The sequence below is a fragment of the Silurus meridionalis genome, chromosome 2 (genome assembly GCF_014805685.1).
Source record: "Silurus meridionalis isolate SWU-2019-XX chromosome 2, ASM1480568v1, whole genome shotgun sequence".
In the NCBI taxonomy this organism is placed as follows: Eukaryota; Metazoa; Chordata; class Actinopteri; order Siluriformes; family Siluridae; genus Silurus; species Silurus meridionalis.
The window spans coordinates 11,773,334-11,794,222 of record NC_060885.1 but is presented as its reverse complement, the minus strand read 5'-3'; the positions used below and the strand labels follow the sequence as shown (position 1 = coordinate 11,794,222).

At 38.2% G+C, this 20,889-nt stretch overlaps 1 protein-coding gene across 2 annotated transcripts; it reads left to right on the top strand.

Annotated features, from left to right (window-relative positions):
- The first annotated feature begins 229 nt into the window (after window positions 1-229).
- si:ch211-51a6.2 (neurotrypsin) lies at window positions 230-19,632 on the top strand. Of its 2 annotated transcripts, none has more exons than XM_046862218.1 (14): window positions 230-974; window positions 3,006-3,048; window positions 6,220-6,462; window positions 7,819-7,957; window positions 8,050-8,228; window positions 9,356-9,503; window positions 10,590-10,768; window positions 11,353-11,494; window positions 12,069-12,283; window positions 14,212-14,353; window positions 14,806-15,084; window positions 15,464-15,586; window positions 16,347-16,624; window positions 16,773-17,046. In XM_046862218.1, the coding sequence occupies exons 1-14, from the start codon at window positions 912-914 to the stop codon at window positions 16,922-16,924; spliced, it is 2,325 nt and encodes a 774-aa protein (XP_046718174.1). In that variant the 5' UTR covers window positions 230-911; the 3' UTR covers window positions 16,925-17,046. The 2 variants fall into 2 exon arrangements, with proteins under 2 accessions (XP_046718174.1, XP_046718164.1); XM_046862208.1 differs by having other exon boundaries at window positions 248-974; window positions 16,744-19,632.
- Window positions 19,633-20,889: the final 1,257 nt, after the last annotated feature.

Genomic DNA, 20,889 nt, shown 5'->3' with positions numbered 1-20,889 from the left:
TTCAAAAAATATTTGTTTACACTGTATAACCAATTTTCCAACCTGTGCTCATATCGGTTTTCCTCTTGGTTTGTTGGTCTCCTCCCACCTCTCAAAAAACATGCCAGTAGGTGGATCAGCTATGATAATGTGCCCTTAGGTGTACATATGTAATGAATTAGTCTCTTATACAGGGTTTATTCACATCTCAGGCTGCACAGGCTCTGGATCCACCCAATCCTGACCAGTTCAGATGAATTAATGAAAGAACAGGTGGCTTTGTATATCTCTATTGTAATTGAATGTAGGGTGCATCCAGATGTTTTCCATAAAATAGCAGCTAATTGTTTTTCCTAGCAAAGTATCTAATAATATTCAAAAAATTTTTTTAAAAAAGTTTCAGTTTCAGATCAGGTGTAATATACTGTATAGTGTCTGGTCTCCAGTTGGATCTGTCTATCAACTTGCCCTGTGTTCTGTTATGGTCGGTTGAAGAAGAGAAAGAAAGGCAGAATAGGTGATCTCACCTGTGAAGAAAACTGCGTGATCTCATGGAGAAGGAGGGACGTGTGCCTGCGTCTGAACCTCGCCTATTTTCCCTGTCAGTCTCAGAGAGCGGCTCCGTGTCTTACTTGCGTTTCCACACTCCAGTCCACAGATGCATTATGAGAAGGACGCTTTACGGATGAATTTTCTTTGCTGGCTTTTCTCAAATAAAACTGTTTTGTTTCATAAGGAGTGCGTGGAGCGCATGGATCCATAACGCGCTTCGCGTGCAGGAGCAGCAGGACGTCCTGAACTGTGGATTCTGAAGGACACCCAGCTGGGCTTGTGCTGTGTGTTGGTACTGGGTACTGTGGTGTTTGAGGTATTAGTGAGCGTACAGAGGGATGGGAAAGAGGTGCTCACACCGCCGACTCTGACAGGACACCATGGCCACCGGCGCTCTCCTGCCTCTTATACTCGGATGTTTCTTGTTTTTTGCTTCGGGACAAGTAAGTAACCGAAACCATTCCCTGTCTTACAGCTGTGTTTCAGAGCACTGTTGTTGGATATGATAATGAAAACAATTATGAAGGGTTTTATGAGTGTTAGTGATGAGTCACCGAAAGATTACATGTGAACCACAACTATACCGAGCTTGTGATAAATGTGTTTATTAAGTTATGGATAATCAACAGAATACAAATAGTTTCTGCTACTTTATATATATATATATATATATATATATATATATATATATATATATATATATATATATATATATAAATAAAAATATTATTATTATTATTATTATTATTATTATTATTAATATTATTATTATCAGTGCAGAGAACAGCCTCACAGTTTCAGAGTCCCAGGTTTTTATCTGGCGCTTTTTTCTGTTTTGTTCTCTTTGCTTCCACATGGGCTTCAGCTATGTTTTCCAGTTTCCCCCAACAACCAGGGGCAATTGACTAGAATCAATTGCCCCAGGTATAAATGTGTGTTTGCATCATGCACTGCAATAAAATGGAATCCCATTCAGGGTGTATACCTGCTCCTCACTCAGTGTTCCCCAATACGCTCCAAATCCACGATGACACTGATAAGGGTAAAGCGAGTTTCAAATCACCATGTTTTACTTATACTGCACCATTACAAGAAATAACAACAATAATAATAATAATAATAATAATAATAATACAAATAATAATAATTATTTTTATTATTATAGCCCATATATTATTATTAGTAATTTGTAAAAATTTTTATTAATATCCACTAAATCAGTGATTATCCAAGGAGCAGTAGAGTCATGGTAGTTTTTTTTTTAGTTTTTTTTTATTTGTCTGTTTGTTTGTTTAATAATTACAATTCATCACTATCAGGTTTTTATATTTATTGCTACTTTCTAATAGTTATTTGATTGGTGGGTTAATTGATTGGTTGGTTGGCTGGTTGGTTGATTTGTTGATTGATTGATTGGGTATTGTCATTTTGGATGCATGTGATGTCAGTGGGCAGCTGAAGAATAGAAAGCTTTAGGGCTCCAGTTAGCCAAATATTTGAATATAATTACCATATATTTGTACACATTTAAACAATGTTCCGGAAATAAATATTTCCTGAAGGAGTTTGTGGAGTTTGCAGTTGAATAAAGGTTTGGCTACAAACTCTTTAAAGAACCTCTGCACTACATACTTAACTACACAGTTAATTCCAGCTCTATACTGCAAGAGGTTTTCCATTAAGTGTAAAAAAACAGTCCCCTTTATTAATGCAGCACAATTATTTAATACAACTTGTAAATATAAGCCTTGTTAAAAAGTTACGTGCCATCGCATTTAATTAGTGCAGCTTTTAGAGATTATTTTCCTACAGAAACATTTCACATCAGATTAATAGAACTTTGTAATGCAACTAAATTGCATTGACCGTTAGCTAAAATTTTATTTATGTTCATTAAACATGAGTCTCAGGATATTTAGATCTTCTTATAAGAGCATGATTGTAATAGGCACCATTTTACAACTATATAATAAATAAAACCACTATAATATACATTAAGAAACATGGATATACAAGACAGGTTTCTGTTGTAAAACAGCATGCATATGCAAGACAAACATAACCAGAAGGTGATTAATGCCTCATGGTCAAGTCAAGTCAAGAAGCTTTTATTGTCATTCCAACCCTATATAGTTGATGCAGTTCACTGTGAAATGAGACAACATTTCTCCAGAACCCTGGTGCCACATAAAACAACATAGAGCTACATAACAGATCACAGAGCTAAGGATTAAAGTAAGTTGTCATAGCAACATAAAGTGCATCTTGTGCAACGTTGTGCAAACAGTGCAACACAATTCTGTATATTTTTTTTATTTAATGTTAAAAAGAACAGCTGAGCTACAATTGCTGTATTTAAGTTATGTGCTACATGATGGTTACCTCCCACTCTAACATAGTTGTAGTATTTAAGTTTTTTAATTACTAAGATTACACTTAAGAAAATAATCCTAACATTACTTTTATATTCAAAGGTTGCACAGAAAGATGGCCACTTGGACACTGTGCAGAGTTCAGGTATGTCTCTGTATTTCCATACAACTTGCATTAACAATCCTGAGACAGTGCTGCTTGCTACCAACTAAGTATTAAGAAAGATTGGATTTTATCATATTTTATATTGGGAATCAAACCCGTATTTAACATGCACCATCTCATGATTGAGACTTATGTGCTAATATGATGTGATTTGAAGTGTATTAAATGCGAAAAATGATCTCTGCCATGCCAGTAGTGCTTGCTTTGTCATTAAGAAGAGAGAAATCGCAGAGCTTCTAACATCAAATTTCCCTACAGCAAAACAATAAAGAATGTTGTGTTAATAAAAGAAACACAATATTCGAAACGCACATGTAATTGGACCTGCACAAAAAAATTGCTGAATGACAATGGCCTATGTAATTATTGGAATGTGATTACATTTGTATCATATGATCTTCACCACAAGCCTTCTCCTCAGTTACTGCTGGATGCTGAAATCTTTTTTCCAGTGTCTCCATCCTGCACCCTACACACAGAAAAATCAAGAGTACAAAAATAAAAGAGTACAAATGCTTTGTTGCTCCAGCTCTACCGTAGCAGGGTACATCAATGTACCTCTGGACATTGGTTCATTTTTGTACCTTTTTGTTTGTACCTCTAAAAGAACATGTATGCACCCGTAGTTATAGAAATGTACCTTGTGTCCTAGTGTGGTTTAAAATGACATCCTGATACATTTCCGTAGCATTTTACTGATGTTCTGTGCGCATTTCTATCACTAGGGGTGCATTCTGGTACCTTTTCTTTTTCAGTGTGTACTCACTTTTGCTCAAGCTGGAACTGTACATGATTCCTCATGCATGCTTCCAGTTCATTGTGAAAATTAGAATGGACATTTTAGCCAGATGTTTGCTTCATAAAGATATGAGCAGTGTGGAAGGTTTTATGATTGAACATGTGCAAGAAAAACCTGCAGATTACTGAAATAATAAACTTGGATTGGGCTGGGCATGCAAAAAATTCTCCACATAAAAGCACGTTATGAGAAAGTACATGCTCCAGGTTGGTGTTCTGCCTTATATTATACTCTCCTACTGTTTCAACATGAATTTTTATACTGTTCATAAAGCATTTGTACATTTAGCCAAAACAATCAAAGGAAGTTCGTTGACAAGTGAATATTATGCGTCATACAGTTTTTGTTAAATCTACTTCTCTTTGTTAACTCTGATTTCTACTGTGTAATTTTGTGTTTTCCAAAAACTGTAACAAAATAGCTGCATAATGTTGCAGAGGAAAGTGTTGTCTTGTTACAGCCCCTTTTGAACCACAAAATGCTCTGGTTTTGCTCATCCTCCCCAAAACATGCTAGTTTAGCCCTAGGCTTGAATTAATGTATAGGGCATGAACTGGTGTCCAATCCAAAGTGTAATTTCCATATTGTGCTCAGAGCTTGAAGGCTGGATCTAAGCTCCAGATTCACTTGTGATCTTTCTGTGATAGGGTCAGTGTTTTCTGGTTGTTTCACTCAGAGTTAGTTTTAAATAATGGTAGTCACACTGGGAATTAACACAATTTACAAAGTGGATTTAATCAATCTCTTATGGCAGATTAGATGGATTAGAGGCTTTCTCACATGCATTATATTACTGGTTTTCTCGTTCCAAGTGAGAACAGTGTGTGGTGTAGGGGGGGTGTCCTGTGTTAAACACATGATGTACTTTTTTCACCATGCATAATGTTTTCACTGAGTGAATGTAATGCTAGTTACAAGCCTAGGCTGGCTGTTTTATTTACATGGATTTATTAATAAACCTATGTATACTTTCATGCTGTTTGTTTGTTCTTACTAGGTTATATTTAATGGAATATAATTAAAGATACCTACTGATTTTCTATTCACAGTTGATTTGTCAATAGAAATTGTGAAGCCTAGCTGAAGTAAAGACGGCAAAAGACGGCAAAGACTTGTTGTTTCTTTAAGCTAAACGTCAATCTAACAATGTCCTACATTAGGTTCTTATTTAGCAAATGTCAAAGAAAGTTTGGCAGGCAAGGACAGGAACAGACTCAGTACTGGATAGGTGAAGATTTAAAAGCACATGCTTAAACCTGCAATGCTTGCTCCCACATGATCTGAAACTGCTTCATCTGTATAATTCAGAGGGAGCACTTTCTATCATTTGTATAATTTTCCACTGCGAGCATAAATAGTTGGGAATCCCTCCAAGGGGTTTATTAGAGAAAAGTTGCTGTGTTGATCCTGCTTTATTCCCACGTGTTAAACCACTGCTAAACCTGGCTGAGAACACTTACCTTGATTGATTATATCCTTGGTGGAAAATTGTCCACTACTACCTTTGACAGGAAAGTATAATTAAACATTACTGATTACAGAATTAACTGTGTTTCACGTTGTCCGCTGGTTTTATAGCATTTCAGTTGTATAATATTGATATTCATTATTGGCCGTGTACATATGGATCTAGTCCAAGGTAAAGTGTTGCTACTGGCTTTCTTCCACACTATATAGCACGACAGCTACATCCATATTCACATCTAACATTTTAAGAGCTATGTTGCTGCCAAATTGGGTGAGGTAGGTCGTTTTCCTGGAGGTCTCCCCTCAACTGTGCTGTAGGGATTTTTTTTACCTAAGTTGTGGAAAAGTAATAAACTAAGGTGAGCAGCATGAAAACATTGCTGGTGTATACAACCAATAAAAAGCAGTGCTTTCTCCCAGGAATGTTGTTGATAGGAGCCAAATGTTGTATTAAGTGATGCTGGGCCACACTGGGGCTCAACTATGGAAACTGTCATTATTATTGTATTAGTGGTAGCCTGTTTCACATTACATTTATGAGAGAATCGTCCTGTACATAATATTCACCTAGAGCCAAGATTTTCCTAAAAGGCCAAAGTGCTATGTGAAAAGAAATTCCTTTGGTGCAGTGCTGCAGTCATTAGAATGACTCATAGTCCAGTGTCTCAATGTCTAGACAGAATATGGAAAATGAAGGACAAACAGCCAGGAAAAACTAGAAAGCTACTAGGATCAACATCCTGAGCAGATGAGCAAATTGGTCACACACATAATATTGAGTACTCAGCTTCAAGTAAAGTAAAACAGAACTATGTGACTTGATTGTCTCTCATGGCTATTAATTTCCATGTGCATGAACACACATGTTTTTTCAATTCCTTTAGGTCCTCTGTCCTGCTTCGAGGGTTTTGCAGTACTTGGTTATTACAATGGCTCCATGGGGCAGACAGATTCAGGCTTTCCCTGTCTGAAATGGACCGAGTTCCCTGACTACATGCTGCAGTACCCAGGTAGAGGGCTTGGAGATCATAGCTACTGCAGAAACCCTGACCGTGAGTCTCAGCCCTGGTGTTTCTTCAGACAGCACTCTGGAGCCATTGCCTGGGCTTACTGCAACTGCCACCAGGGTGAGGCTCCCGATCTGAAGGTTGTATATGCAAAAAGCAACCATGGATTATTTTTTAAAACAATGTTGACAACAAATTGTTACAGATTAAAGGCTAGATTTTAGTACTGTAATATTAAAAGCTTTTGGATGACAATGTTCCTCTTCAAACCTACATTTACCATGAGCTTTGTTAGTAAACTTAGAACTATTCCAGCTTCTTGAGTCAGTTTTTTTTATTTTGCCTGTACTTTTATTTGGCCTGTACCTAAACTCTTCAGTTGTTTAGTTTGGTCTCAGTCTAACCAATTACAATTTACCCCAGTTTAACTTCACTCACATGCATCAGGTGTGTTGGGGGTGTAGATCAGTGTTTAAGGATCTGGGTTACTGATCAAAAGGTCAGGGTTCAAGCCCCAGCATCACCAAGCTGACACCCCTGGGGCCCCTGAGCAAGGCCCTCAACCATCAGTGCACGACGGGGGGCTATAACTTGGCTGACCCTCCTAACATCACTGAGATATGTGAAGAAAGAATTTCACTTTGCTGTAAAGTACATGTGACAAGTATAAAGCGCCATTGCAAATCTACCCATTTGCTTCCATTGGCCCCTTGTGAAATCTCCATTATTCAAACATCAATTATTAGCCCTAGTCTAATCTTACTAATTACTCCCGGACTATCCATAACATTTTGTTAATACAGTATTAGTCTAAAGCACTGCTAAAATTCAGGCCACCATGAAGTTAAAGCAGACATGTAAAGCTACAGTGGTGGTGAAGCTTTATGAAAGAGCATTTCACTTTAAATATGACAAACATCCTCTCCATTAATTGTGTTTTATATCTTGCAGCTATGTTTTTCATCCTCTGTATCTGTCATGTTAGTACATTTTTGGCTGTCTTCTGCTTTGTGTGTTGTCTTTGTGACTCTGGAATCATTTGGTAGATCATTAGTGGTTTACCTGTCTTTGTGTGACTTGTCATACATCACCTTTTAGCCTGTGGCAGTGCTAATGTTGAGCATTGTGGTACTGATGCTTCCTCATGTTTGCAGTAATTATCTCTGTCTGCCTCTATTTAACTTTGCCTTTCGGAGTCATAACACTTTTTACAATCACAGATTTAGGGGATAAATTTGTATGTGTGGCTCTGTGTGTGTATGTGGTCTCTGTATGTACTTGTCTTCATTAACTTGCCAAGCTTAAATTTCACCTCTTTTGTATGCTGCATGGCATTAATACAAAGAATAAAGGTAACTTTCTAGGCAATTATCTTGCCATAATGACAGATGGTTTTGCGTGCACTATGTGTCTCGTGTTATCAGCATAGAAACATTAGATTACATTTAAGCACCCCTTATATGTTTGTACTTGTAGGTGCAGCCAGGTTGATGGGAGGAAGAACTAATAAGAGTGGTCGTCTAGAAGTTTACCTGAATGGCCAGTGGGGGACAGTGTGTGACACACACCTGACTGACCGAGATGCAAGTGTCATCTGTCGACAGCTGGGCCATGGGTACGAGCCTTTACATTTTTATTATTATTGTATGGCAAACTTTTGCAATATGTGAAAGAAAAATGTGAGAACTGATGTATTTTGATGTGTAGTGAAATTGGTACTGCACTCCGGCACTCCTACTTTGGTCCTGGCTCTGGACTTTTTCATTACGAGCGACTTGGCTGTCGTGGCAACGAGAAGTCTTTGTTAGACTGTCGGGGCAGGAAGTTTGTCTCTGGTGACTGTAATCATGGAAATGAAGCTGGAGTGGTGTGTGCTGCACCTGAAGGTAAAATGGTTTTTCTTCATATTGATATTTCTAAAGCCACATTAGAGATTCAATAACCCTGAAATAGAAGGATAGTATTCGTTTCATGAATTTAGTCACATGATTGCTCTTTTGATCGATCTGAAAGTAGGTTTCAGAATCTCACTGGTTAATAAAATTGTCTCAAATGTATTTTAAATTAATTTTCAGGAGCACAGTATTACACATTACATCATTTCACTTTCATTGCTTTCACCAGGACACTAAAGAAAGACCCTACTTACGTATTGTCTACCGTGTGAATGTGGGAATGTAATTGATTACAAATATATTGTTATAAATTTATGAATTCATGAATTCAAAGATATTATTTAACAGATATTTTGCATTATGGCATTTGGCAGATGCCCTTATTCAGAGTGACTAAACAATAATGATATCTATACAATGGAGCAGCAGAGGGTTTATTGGCCTTGCTCAAGATGTGTTCTTGTCTTCTGATGAGATACAAATACAGATTGGATAGAAGTAGGTTTTTTGTTTGTTATTTTTCTGCAAGAATTGTTCACATGACATTAAGTTAAAACTAGAGGTATGAAAAGAACAAAAGACAAAAAAGTGGTGTAAGGGTTTTTTTGTTATGCAAATGAGAGCCTGAATGAAGCCACATTCAATATTATTGCTATAAAAATGTCCTATGAACCTGAATGAGGCCACATTCATTATTATTGATATAAAAATGTCCTTAGAAAATAAGAATAGTTTAAATTAGTCTACGAGTTTGTTCACATTTTGGGAAAAAGGATAAACTATTAGTAACAAATCTATCAAAATAATAAACAAACAAAAGTAAAAAATCTGTATGTGGGATGAAAAATCTCTCCTTATATGAGTTTGATGTGAAAAGCCAAAAACCACTTTGGGTTGAAATAAAAAAACAAATACAGATATGGATATTTGTGTCACTAAACAGTTTCAGAACCACACCCTAGTCTGTATGTTTTTGTAGAGGCAGATTATTATAGATTTATGTTTATTTACATGATGCTTTAGAGAAGCCAGATAAATCACATTTTTTGTACTCTCCAAGTTCCCAGCGTATTAAAATCTTTCAGTAGGTGCATTTATTGTTTTATTCTCTGTTTTAGGAACTGGCACTCCCTTGAGGCTAGTGGGAGGCCAGGAGGACTTTGAGGGACGAGTGGAAGTGTATCATAACGGCCAATGGGGCACGATCTGTGATGATAAATGGGATGACATTGATGCAGAGGTGGTCTGTCGACAGCTCGGATTTGGGTAAGGAGCAATGATTTAATATTTCAGAATAATTTCCAATATAGCAGGTGTTAAACTGTCTCTAGAACTTTAGGATTGCTAAGTTATCAGTTCATATTATATATATACTGTACACATAGTATACTGTATATGAATAGATGGACTATTAAAAGCTTTGATGTTATATAGAAAATGTAATTGAAAAACAAATCAGAACATTACAACATTTGGCTGTGTATATACAAGTATACAAACCCCCTAACGACTAATTTGTTAAAGCATCTTTTGCTTGTAATGGAGCACTCAGAAATCAGATGAAACGAAAAAAATATCGAAAATCATTTGAAAGAAACTGCATATTTTTATTTGCTGTTAATTAGAATCACTTAAAGACTTCAAGATGAATAAAGGTATATCTTATCTTATCTTATCTTATTATATCTTAAATGTTTCATTCCCAACATGTGGTCCATTATAAAAGGATGACACACCCATTCAGCCATGTTTTTCTTTTTTTTTTTTCCTTTTTTTTTTTTTTTTTCACTTAAATTATGTTGGTTGCTGTCATGATTTGTCTTGATTTAATTGTTTATGTTCCATATATTTCAAAAATATATTTTACCTGAGGTGTGTTTTTTCCACTGTATGTTGTTTTGTGTAATGTAATGACATCAGAGCACTGAGATGGTGTTATTTCATCATTAAAACGGCCACACACCCCCAGTGTGAGTGAAATATTTTAATATTAATGAAACAGACCCCGTCATGAATGATTAATTGCTTGTAGGTGGAAGCTTGTATTAAATGAATGATGGAGAGAGTGAATCACTGATGCTGTCAGTTTCCCCTTACTTACTAAGCACCAAGGCTCTTTAGCTTTACACACACACACACACACACACACACACACACACACACACACACACACATAAACACACACAAACACACACAGTCTTAATGTTATTCTATAAATGACTGTATATTTGTTTTTTCTATAATTCTAATTCTATAATAACATTTATGAAGTTGCTTTAAATTTTTCAGTGCATCTTAAACTGGTCATGGATGATTTTCAAGTAATACATTGTTTTGTATTGGTAAATACAGTGGTGTTCCAAAGGCATGGACTTGGTCTCATTTTGGCCCGGGGGTCGGGCCCATTCTGCTGGACGGTGTACAGTGTACAGGAAATGAACTCTCTCTGGAGGAGTGTCATCACACACCCTGGGGTCAGCACAACTGTGACCACATGGAGGATGCTGGAGTCTCCTGTAACCCTTATACAGGTAAACACAAACAAAATCAAATGAAACAAAGGCACTGTGAGTGTGTAGAAATATATTATACCATAGGGCCTCCTACTATAATTGTGGTCTTTTTCATGCTACCAGTTGACAAAAAGATTAAAACTTTAATAATAAACATATTAACATATTATTTAAATCAAATATTAAATAACTTACATAAGATAAAACAATGTACATTAAACAAAATCGACTTGTAAGATAATTACAATTAATTGACGGATATGCAAATGTGTGTAAGGGGGTTATCAGGGTAAATGTATTATTTCCAATATTTATTTTGTTATAAAAGGGAAGTTAGACTTCTATATGCTTCTTACCAACATTCAGAGCTGTCTATTCATAAACTTCAGCGTCAGTCATGGAGTTTCAGCTACTGTCAGCTATTAGTCAAATTCTTCATATGCTAAATAATAGTTTTCATCTGTAAAAACACCCGTGCTGGAAACCACTTCAATACAAACCTTCAACACATGGATAACAGATTGACATATAACTGAATACAAAGAACTGACAAGTGAAGACACAGCTGTAAAAACTGAGATGCATTATAAACTGTATTATAGATGGAGCGGTGCGTCTGGTTGGAGCGGCTCTTCCATGGGAAGGACGTTTGGAGGTGTACCATGCTGGAGAATGGGGTACAGTCTGTGATGACAACTGGACTGAGCAACATGCCCTAGTGGTATGTCGGCAGCTTGGTTTCAGGTGGGCATTATTCATTATTCAGATCTTTACTCAGAAAAAAAAATCCAAAGCACTGGTCATCACAATTAATTTTTTTTTATTATTATTAGTTTACTGGACTCATTTATGTTCAAAATAGCAAGCAACGAGTTAATTATGTCCTTGTAGTTTGACTCTTGAGTGTTTATCGCCCCCTACTGTTATTGCCTTGTATGTACATTGCCCATCCGATTACAGGTTAACTCATTCTTTTGGCTTCACCACAGACACCAATGATCTTTGTACCTCCAAGCTTTTGTTTTATGGCTCTGTATCCGTTTCATATACCTACAGAAAATGAATGGTCATTTATCACCTTTTCACTGCTAATGTGACTGTAGGTTTGCAAGTGAAGTTGATTCACATTTGGAATGGATGTAAACTGTAAAGATTATAGACATCTAGTGAGCATAATTTGTAGTTTATTGTATTACCATAATTCAATAAAGACATTCAATGTTTGACCATTCTCCACCCTAAAAAAACTTTTTTTATAACACAAAACTTTTTTTTTACTTTGATAAGAACTACAGTAATGGAGCCTTTTGTTCAACAGAGGACATGCAGAAATAGCTCCAGATGGTGCATATGGGGAAGGCATGGGGCTTATTCTGTTGGATGAAGTAAAGTGTGAGGGGGGAGAGAGCTCCCTGTTGGAGTGCAGCCATGCAGAGTGGGGACGCCATGACTGCTCCCACAGTGAAGATGTGGCCATACGCTGTGAGAGAGGAGGAAATATTGATGACATCACTGCAGTTCCTCTAGTCTCGGGTAACCTTCTGGACTACTTAAGGATTTCTTTATAATGGGGTTATTGGTTATTGGTACTTAGAAACATTTCTGATTGCAAAATATCAACAAACAAAATCACTAGTAACAAAAATCACTAGTCTTTCACTGAACACAAAAATAAGGTGTAAGGCACCTTTCAGTACAAGCAACCAGACAACACACTTTTACCTGGACAGTAAATATAATACAACAAAGCCACAACCAACCATTATTGGGCAACACAGGGGCTGATGGGTAGGCAAATTATGTTTAGGTGTGAGTTACTTCCAGATCTGCAAAAAGTATGGAAATGTTTTAAAATGTTTTGTAAAATATTTATTTTCTATTCTCCAGGTAAGACAATTGTCTCAAGACGTTAAAAGGTTTTATTAATAAAGGCTCCCTAATGCATGCCATATTTCATGTTTTCATTATTAAAAAAAAGTCTTCTTCTTCTGCTTCTTCTTTCGGCTCTTTCGCCACAGCGGATAATCCGTCTCCACACTTCCCTGTCCTCTACATCTGCCTCTTTTAAACCACCTACCTGCATGTCTTCCCTCACCACATCCATAAACCTCCTCCTTGGTCTTCCTCTTTTCCTCCTTCCTGGTGGCTCCATCCTCAGCATTCTCCTACTGATATACCCCATGTCCCACCTCTGCACATGTCCAAACCATCTCAATCGCGCCTCCATCACCTTGTCCCCAAAACGTCCTACATGCGCTGTCTATAAACTCGTTTCTAATCCTGTCCATCGTTGTCACTCCCAACGAAAACCTCAACATCTTCAGCTCTGCTACCTCCAGCTCCGCCTCCTGTCTTTTACTCAATGCCACTGTCTCTAAACCAAACAACATCGCAGGTCTCACCACAGTCCTATAAACTTTCCCTTTCACTCTTACAGATACTCTTCTATCACAAATCACTCCTGCCACTCTTCTCCACCCACTCCACCCTGCCTGCACTCTTTTCTTCACTTCTCTAACACACTCTCCATTACTTTGCACTGTTGACCCCAGGTACCTGAACTCCTCCACCTTCTCCACCTCTTCTCCCTGCAACTGCATCACTCCACTGCCCTCCCTCTCATTTACACACATGTACTCTGTCTTACTCCTACTGACTTTCATTCCCCTTCTCTCCGGCACATACCTTCACCTCGCCAGGCTCTTCTTAACCTGCTCCCTACTCTCACCACAAATCACAATATCATCCGGAAAACATCATAGTATAGAAAGGGCTCAGAGCTGATCCTTGATGAAGTCCAACCTCCATCTTGAACCAGTCTGTCGTTCCTACTGCACACTTCACTGCTGTCACACTGTCCTCATACATGTCCTGCACCACCCTCACATACTTCTCTGACACACCTGACTTCCTCATACAATACCACAACTCCTCTCTCGGCACCTGGTCGTACGCTTTCTCTAAATCCACAAACACACAATGCACAATGCAATACTTCTCTATCAACATTTTCAAAGCAAATAATGCGTCTGTGGTGCTCTTCCTCTGCATCCTTCCCAGCTCGTTCTCTCTGCCTGGACATTCAGTACAAATCCTTTTCTCCTACCTTAGTGTCCAAGTTCTCATACAGCTCCTCATATGCCTTTTTCTTGCTCCCTCTTCACCCGCTGCCATATCTCCTTGTACTCCTACCTACATTTCTCATCTTTCTGCTGATCGCCAACCTCTTTCTCCTTATGCTTTCCTGTACTTCCTCATTCCAACACCAGGTCTCTTTGTCTTTCTTTCTCTTTCCAGATAAAAATTTTTTTTTAAATGTTAAAAGGGAAGAACCTCCTCTGCCATGATTCCCCTGACAGCTCAGCAATGATTTCAATCATATACATTAAAGCAAGTAATATTAGACACAGGAGTCCTAAATCTTGGACTCAAGAATGAGTCCTCTATTTCTGTGCTTGCAGGTCCCCTAGTACGCGTGGTGGATGGAGAGAGCCGTAAAGAGGGTCGTGTAGAAGTCTTTATTAATGGCGAGTGGGGCAGCGTGTGTGACGATGGCTGGAATGACATCAATGCTGCAGTAGTGTGTAGACAGCTGGGCCTTGTGTGAGTCACATGTACATTTACAATACAACAGAAACACTGCATAGCATAGCTAGTATTTATTATAAGATACTTGTGTTTTGTTACCTGTACCATTCAGACAATTTCTCAGGATTAGATGTATAATTTAGTATTCCTGGTGGTCTAGTGGTTAGGATGCGGCGCTCTCACCGCTGCGGCCTGGGTTCGATCCCCAGGCAGGGAACCAACCCCAGCCACTCTTAGTGCCGGTCCCAAGCCCCTGATAAGTGGGGAGGGTTGTGTTAGGAAGGGCATCCAGCGTAAAAACATGTACCAAATCAAACATGCGGATGATCCGCTGTGGTGACCCCTAATGGGAGAAGCTGAAAGAAAGTTTTTAGATGTATAACTTGGTAGTCATTTTCTTTATCACAGGTTGAGAATGTTCTGTCTTTATTTTATTAGCTTGAACCTTCTTTTTTTTCTTCAAACAGTGGAGTATCTAAAGCCCGCTCAATGGCCTATTTTGGAGCGGGCCAGGGTCCAATCCATCTGAACAATGTGAGGTGTGTGGGTACAGAGTCCTCTCTGGGAGAGTGTTTAGCTGACTGGTCGGACAAACATAATTGCAGGCACAGTGAGGATGCAGGGGTCATATGTGATTATGTGTCCCAGCCAGTAGCTGACGGCATAACAGTAACCCAGTCATGCGGCCTAAGGCCCAACACACAGCGCCGCAGGAGGAGGATTGTTGGAGGAGACAAGTCACTTCGGTAACTCAGTTTTAAAGCCTTACCTACCATAATTTTATAGTCAAAAGAAGGTGTTGTAATTAATGTCTTATTCTCGATCAAAGTAAATATTTTGTTTTTGGTATTTCTGCATATATTTTATTCAATAGAGGTCAATCATGTGCCCACATATCCTGCTAAAAGGGTTGATATTGGTCAATATGACAAAAATGGTATAGATGTAATGTACTGTAGATAATTTTTTTTTATCATTATCTGTGAAAGGATTTCGCAGTAGTGCGCTTTCTGTCCCACTTCTCAAATCCATAGTCTTAATTGTGCCATCCAGAAAAAGTTTATGATATCTTATTATTTGTTGTAGTTAATTAGATCATTAACAATCTAAGTGCTTGTTTTGTAGAGGGGATTGGCCATGGCAGGTATCTCTTTGGCTAAGGTCTCAGTCTAAAAGGAACCATCCGCTGTGTGGCGCTACTCTCATCAACTCCTGCTGGATTGTCACTGCGGCTCATTGCTTTAAGAGGTAAAAGGGAGACATCTAGTGGTTTCACATATAAATGCCGCAGCTATATCATGTCTGTCTATAGAAATACATACAACTAAATACTGTACTTTTATTTTCTGGTGCATCATTCACAATGTATCTTGAAGAACCTCAAAGTAGCCAGTTTAGGAAAACATCTTGGAAAAATAAGTGTATCTTAATTGTCATTGTAACCAGCAGACGAATTGATTAGATTTTGGAATTGATCCAGGACACAGCAACATTAAATGTTTCTTCAGGAGCTTCCGTTCTGTTTTTCATACAGAGGTGGTACTTATACATTTATTTTCAGGTACTAAAGGTCAATTTTTGGCTAGTTTTTTTTTGCCATTATGTCCATTCATTTATCCATCCAAGTGTGATCCTTTAAGAACAAGTTGTTGATTATTAGTAGGATTTATATAGTATAACATTTTTCATATAAATAACATTTTCACAATAAATATTCCTGCCTCACAGCCAGTGTTCGATTAATAAGATCAACATCCAACATGATCCTGATTTGGAAGCAGTTACTGAAATAATCGAGTGGATGTGTAGGAATATAATGCTATCAGATTAACCAGTCACTGCTGAAATTCATTAACGAATCATTTGGTAATGTGTAGAAACAGGATCAGACTTAAGTGTCCTTAGTATGCAGTTCTGTAAATAGCTTTAAATAAGAAACTTTCAGGAAAGTATAGTTGAAATTGTTTGTAAGACTAACATTTTTTTAACCACACCATCTTTACCTCAGATTTGGGTCAGATCCCTCCCGATATGTTTTGAGGCTGGGAGACTATCACACAGAGGAAAGGGACGACTTTGAACGCACTCTTTCTCCAGAGCGCATTGTCATACACAAAAAGTACCTCAGCCAGGGCTGGGAATACGACATTGCCTTGGTGAGGCTGAAGGGCACAGATGGAAACTGTGTAGCTTTCAACCCACACACTAGTGCTGCCTGCCTTCCTGCTCATGGGGACAGGATGAAAAGGCCTGCTGCGTGTGTCATCACTGGCTGGGGAATAACAGGTATCTGAGCTCCTGAGTTGAGTTCAGTTAAGTTGTGTCTATGACTTATGTGAATAATTGAAAATATACAGCATAGAGGGAATAATCTGTCTTCTCTCTCTGTGTTGTTTTTTTCTAAGACTCTGAGTATTCACGTACTTTGCTGCAGGCCTGGCTTCCCTTGCTGCCATCCTGGAAGTGCAAAAAACGCTATGGCAGCCGTTTCACTGGCCGCATGTTGTGTGCTGGAAGCCTGTCAAACCATCGTCGTGTGGACAGTTGCCAGGGAGACAGTGGTGGCCCACTGGTGTGCCAGGGTGAAGGCGGGCGCTGGACACTAACTGGGATTATTTCCTGGGGTCATGGCTGTGGAAACCCCAGCTATCCTGGTGTATACACTCGAGTCAGCAGGTTCATAAAATGGATTGAGAAGGTTACATTAAATACTGCTCAACTTTGAGGATAAAACAATATTCATTTGTTTAAGTATAGTGTCTTTAAAATATAAGATGCCTGTCAAAGGACTGAGATCATGGCTCATTGTCGGGACATCACACCTGTCTTCCTCATTCTGCAGCTCACTCATGCAATGTTTGTTTATATTTATTTCGACTTGAAGAGCAATGTGATTGACATTCTCGATTGAGGTACAAGTATATTGAATGTGCTGAATCTACACTATATGGCTAATGGTATGTGGAACACATATGTGAATCTTCTGCAAACTTTTGACACAAACACCTAGTTATTTAGAATGCTGTAAAATTAGGATGTCCCATAATTGAAACTATAAAAAAAAAGTTATTATTATTATTTCCAGCATTATTTCCGGCATGACAATACCTCTGTACAAAAATCAAGCTCTTTAATAAAGACATGGTTTGCCGAGGTTAGTGTGGAAGATTCAACACCAGATGATGGTGTGGTTCATCTTTACGATGAACTGGAACTCTGCACACGCTTCATCATTTGGCATCAGAGCTATAATGGTTAATGCTCTTCTGGCAGGATGAGCACAAATCCCCACAGACTTTCCAGAAAAATTAAGCTTGTTTTAGCAGCAAATCTGGGACAAAGTCCACTAGAATAATTCAAGGCCAGATTGGGCTGTGTTGGTCAGGTGTCCACAAACCTTTGGCCAAATACTGTAGCTTTGATCGAAAGGATGTTGTATGTATTTTAAACCATATTGCACTAATCTGCATGCTCTTATTGCGGGTATTTTTCTATTTTAAATTGTCAGTATTGTGTCATCAATAAGTGTCATCATATGTGTCATCATATTATTATTGCCTCGAACAAGAATTTCCCAACATTTTTCTCAACCGTGAAAATTGTTGCAATTCTTGTGTGGTAATTACACATATGCTAGTGTAGTAGCTACAAATTTACTTAAAAAAAATGGCTGAATGTTCTGGAATATGCTCGTGATATTTGCATGAAATGCTTTTGACATTCCGGGTTAGCTAACCCAGTCAGAGCTTGATATTAGTTTTGTACATACTCAATGTTGAAACTTTGTTTTATATGCCAAAAAGTGATGTCAACATGACATAAGTGTATCTCAGATTGTGTAATCCAGGTGAATGAAGTCTATGAAGAAAAAAGTTCAAGTGCAATTTTAACAGGTGCATACCATGTTGCTTTAATGGTGCAGAAGCTACATATGATAAATCAACTTGTGAATGTTTACAAATATGTTAAATGTATAACATGGTGCACCTCAGAAAGACGAAAGCCATGAAAGTCCTCCATTCTAAAAAAAAAAAACCTCTAGAAAACAGAAACTAACAACAACAAAAAATGCATCCGTAAACATAACCCTCATCCTAAATATCTGTATGGTTCATAACAATATTTTTATTTTATATGCAGCAAATTCTCAATATTTCACATACTTACATGTGTTACATAGAACAAGTTATGCTAATGTTATATTTCTATTCATGCCCACATCAGACTTTTATGTTAAAGTATGGATTAAACAGATAACCATGTGCGTTCATGAGTTAGCATGTCTAAAAGGTGAATTTAGTCTACTAACTCAATATATAATGGGTGACACTGCGTTTGTATGTCGTGATAAATAACATTTTGTAAATTATTTTGAAGTATTACATAGCTAGATTGAGCACAGTAAATAGTACATTTTCGTGTGTGTGTGTGTGTGTGTGTGTGTGTGTGTGTGTGTGTGTGTGTTGACATGTCTTCAATACAAACACAGCTGCCAGGGTTATTTTATTATTAGACCTACATACAGCCAGTATAAAAGAAACAAGCGGTTATTTGATTTCTTCCAATTGATTTAGAAAGCTTATGTCGGTGCAGTAACACAAGAATGGAAATGTTCAAACGTTTTAGTTCTGCTGAAAGAAAACCAAATAATTTCATTTCCGAGCCCTACATGCAATAGGGCAGCATAAATGTGTTACAATTTGTAATGTATTATCAGGTTTTTTGCAATGTAAACCTGTTTCTGCTGCCAAATGATGATTTGTAAATTGTATTATTTATTATATAACCTATTGTCATGCACCATAATGTTACAGAAACATCAGACATATAAATCATATTATCTGTAGAACTGCGTTTTTGTTGGTGTATTATGTTGGCCAATGTGGTGTGATTTGTTATTTTCTCACTCAATATGTTAATCATTTACATTTACATTCACGGCATTTAGCAGACGTCCTTGTCCAGAGTGATGTACATTAGTGCTTTGAGTCTTTAGCAATGAATAAATATACACTGGTACTCTAGATTACAAACTTAAGATAAATCAGCCTACAACTCTGTTGAGTTTTTTTTTTAAAGAACCCAAACTTGGAAAGTGTAAGTTTAAAGGCTTCAGGTAGAGGAAGGTCTTCACCTGTCGCTTAAAGATAGCCAGGGACTCCGCTGTTCATTTATCTAGGGGAAGTTTATTCCACCACCTCTGTGCCAGAACATTGAAGAGCCTTTAGTTATACTTACCTCTTCCCCTGAGAGAAGGTGGGACCAGTTGAGCAGTGCTCAAGGTGCAAGGTGTGATGAGGTCTTTGAGGTAAGAGGGTGCTGGTCCATTTTTGGCCTTGTAGGCAAACATCAGTGTTTTGAATCTGATACGTGCAGCTACTGGAAGCCAGTGGTGGCAGTGCAGCAGTGGGGTGGTGTGGGAGAACTTGGGCAGATTGAACACAAGTCACGCAGCTGCGTTTTAGATAATTTGCAGTTGACGAATAGGGTTTAGAGAAAGACCTGCCAACAGAGTGCTGCAGTAGTCCAGTCTCGAAATGACAAGAGACTGAACACGCACCTGGGCGACCTGTCTGGACAGAAATGGTCGAATCCTTTGGATGTTGTAGAGAAGAAATTGCCAAAAATCAAGCCACATTAGCAGCATGTGAGGAGAAGGTTGATTGTCCATAGTTACTCCAAGGTTACGAGCAGTGGCTGAAGAGGGGAACAGAGAGTCATGAAGAGTTCAGAGTATTCAGAGATCTTTACCTGGAGATGAATCAACTGAGATGACCAGCAGTTCTGTTTTGCTGGAGTTGAGTTTTAATTGATGAGCACTCATCCATGAAGATATGTCTGTCAAGCATGCCGAGATCTGAGTGGAAGCTGTGGTATCTGAGGGAGGAAAAGAAAAGATGAGTTGAGTGTCACCAGCATAGCAGTGGTAAAAAAAAACATGTGAATATATGACTTTGCCAATAGAGTGGGTAAAAAGGGGGAAAAGGAGGGGACCAAGTATGGAGCCTTGTGGGACACCAGTGGAGAGTCTGCGTGGGGCAGATGTGGACCCCCTCCATGTTACCTGGTATGAGCGACCTTCCAGGTAGGAAGCAAACCATTCCTATGCTGCTTCATGGATACCGAGTCTCCTAAGGGTAGACAAGAGATGCTGCTGAAAGGTCGAGGTTAGTGATAGAACAATTAAAATCAAATTCACTTGGAGTTTGTAGGCGTAGAGAAACTACTGTTCTAGGAAATTTTGAATTGTAAAATGACAAATAAGTACCCATATTTTAGTTCAGTCTTGGTTTAGGTACTTTAAATTGTTGGTAATATGGAGAATTTGCTTTGTTTTTTTTTGTGTCCAGCTTTTGCATATTAACAAATGACAAATGAGCTCAAAGTGGACAGAGATTTGTGGTCCAAATGGCTACCTGTGTGGGTTTAGGTGAGAAAAAATCCTGTTAAAACGCCTGACTGTCGGTCTCATGGTTCATGAGAAAAAGATTAAAAAGTGCCCTAGTGCATCAGCAATAGGCTAAAGCAGAGTCTTCACATTCTGACTAGTT

Coding starts and splice junctions, on each gene's coding strand:
- si:ch211-51a6.2 (XM_046862208.1), top strand. CDS start 912: ATGGCCACCGGCGCTCTCCTGCCTCTTATACTCGGATGTTTCTTGTTT. Junction 6,463..7,818: donor TTACTGCAACTGCCACCAGG/GTGAGGCTCCCG, acceptor TTGTACTTGTAG/GTGCAGCCAGGTTGATGGGA. Junction 14,354..14,805: donor TGTAGACAGCTGGGCCTTGT/GTGAGTCACATG, acceptor TTCTTCAAACAG/TGGAGTATCTAAAGCCCGCT.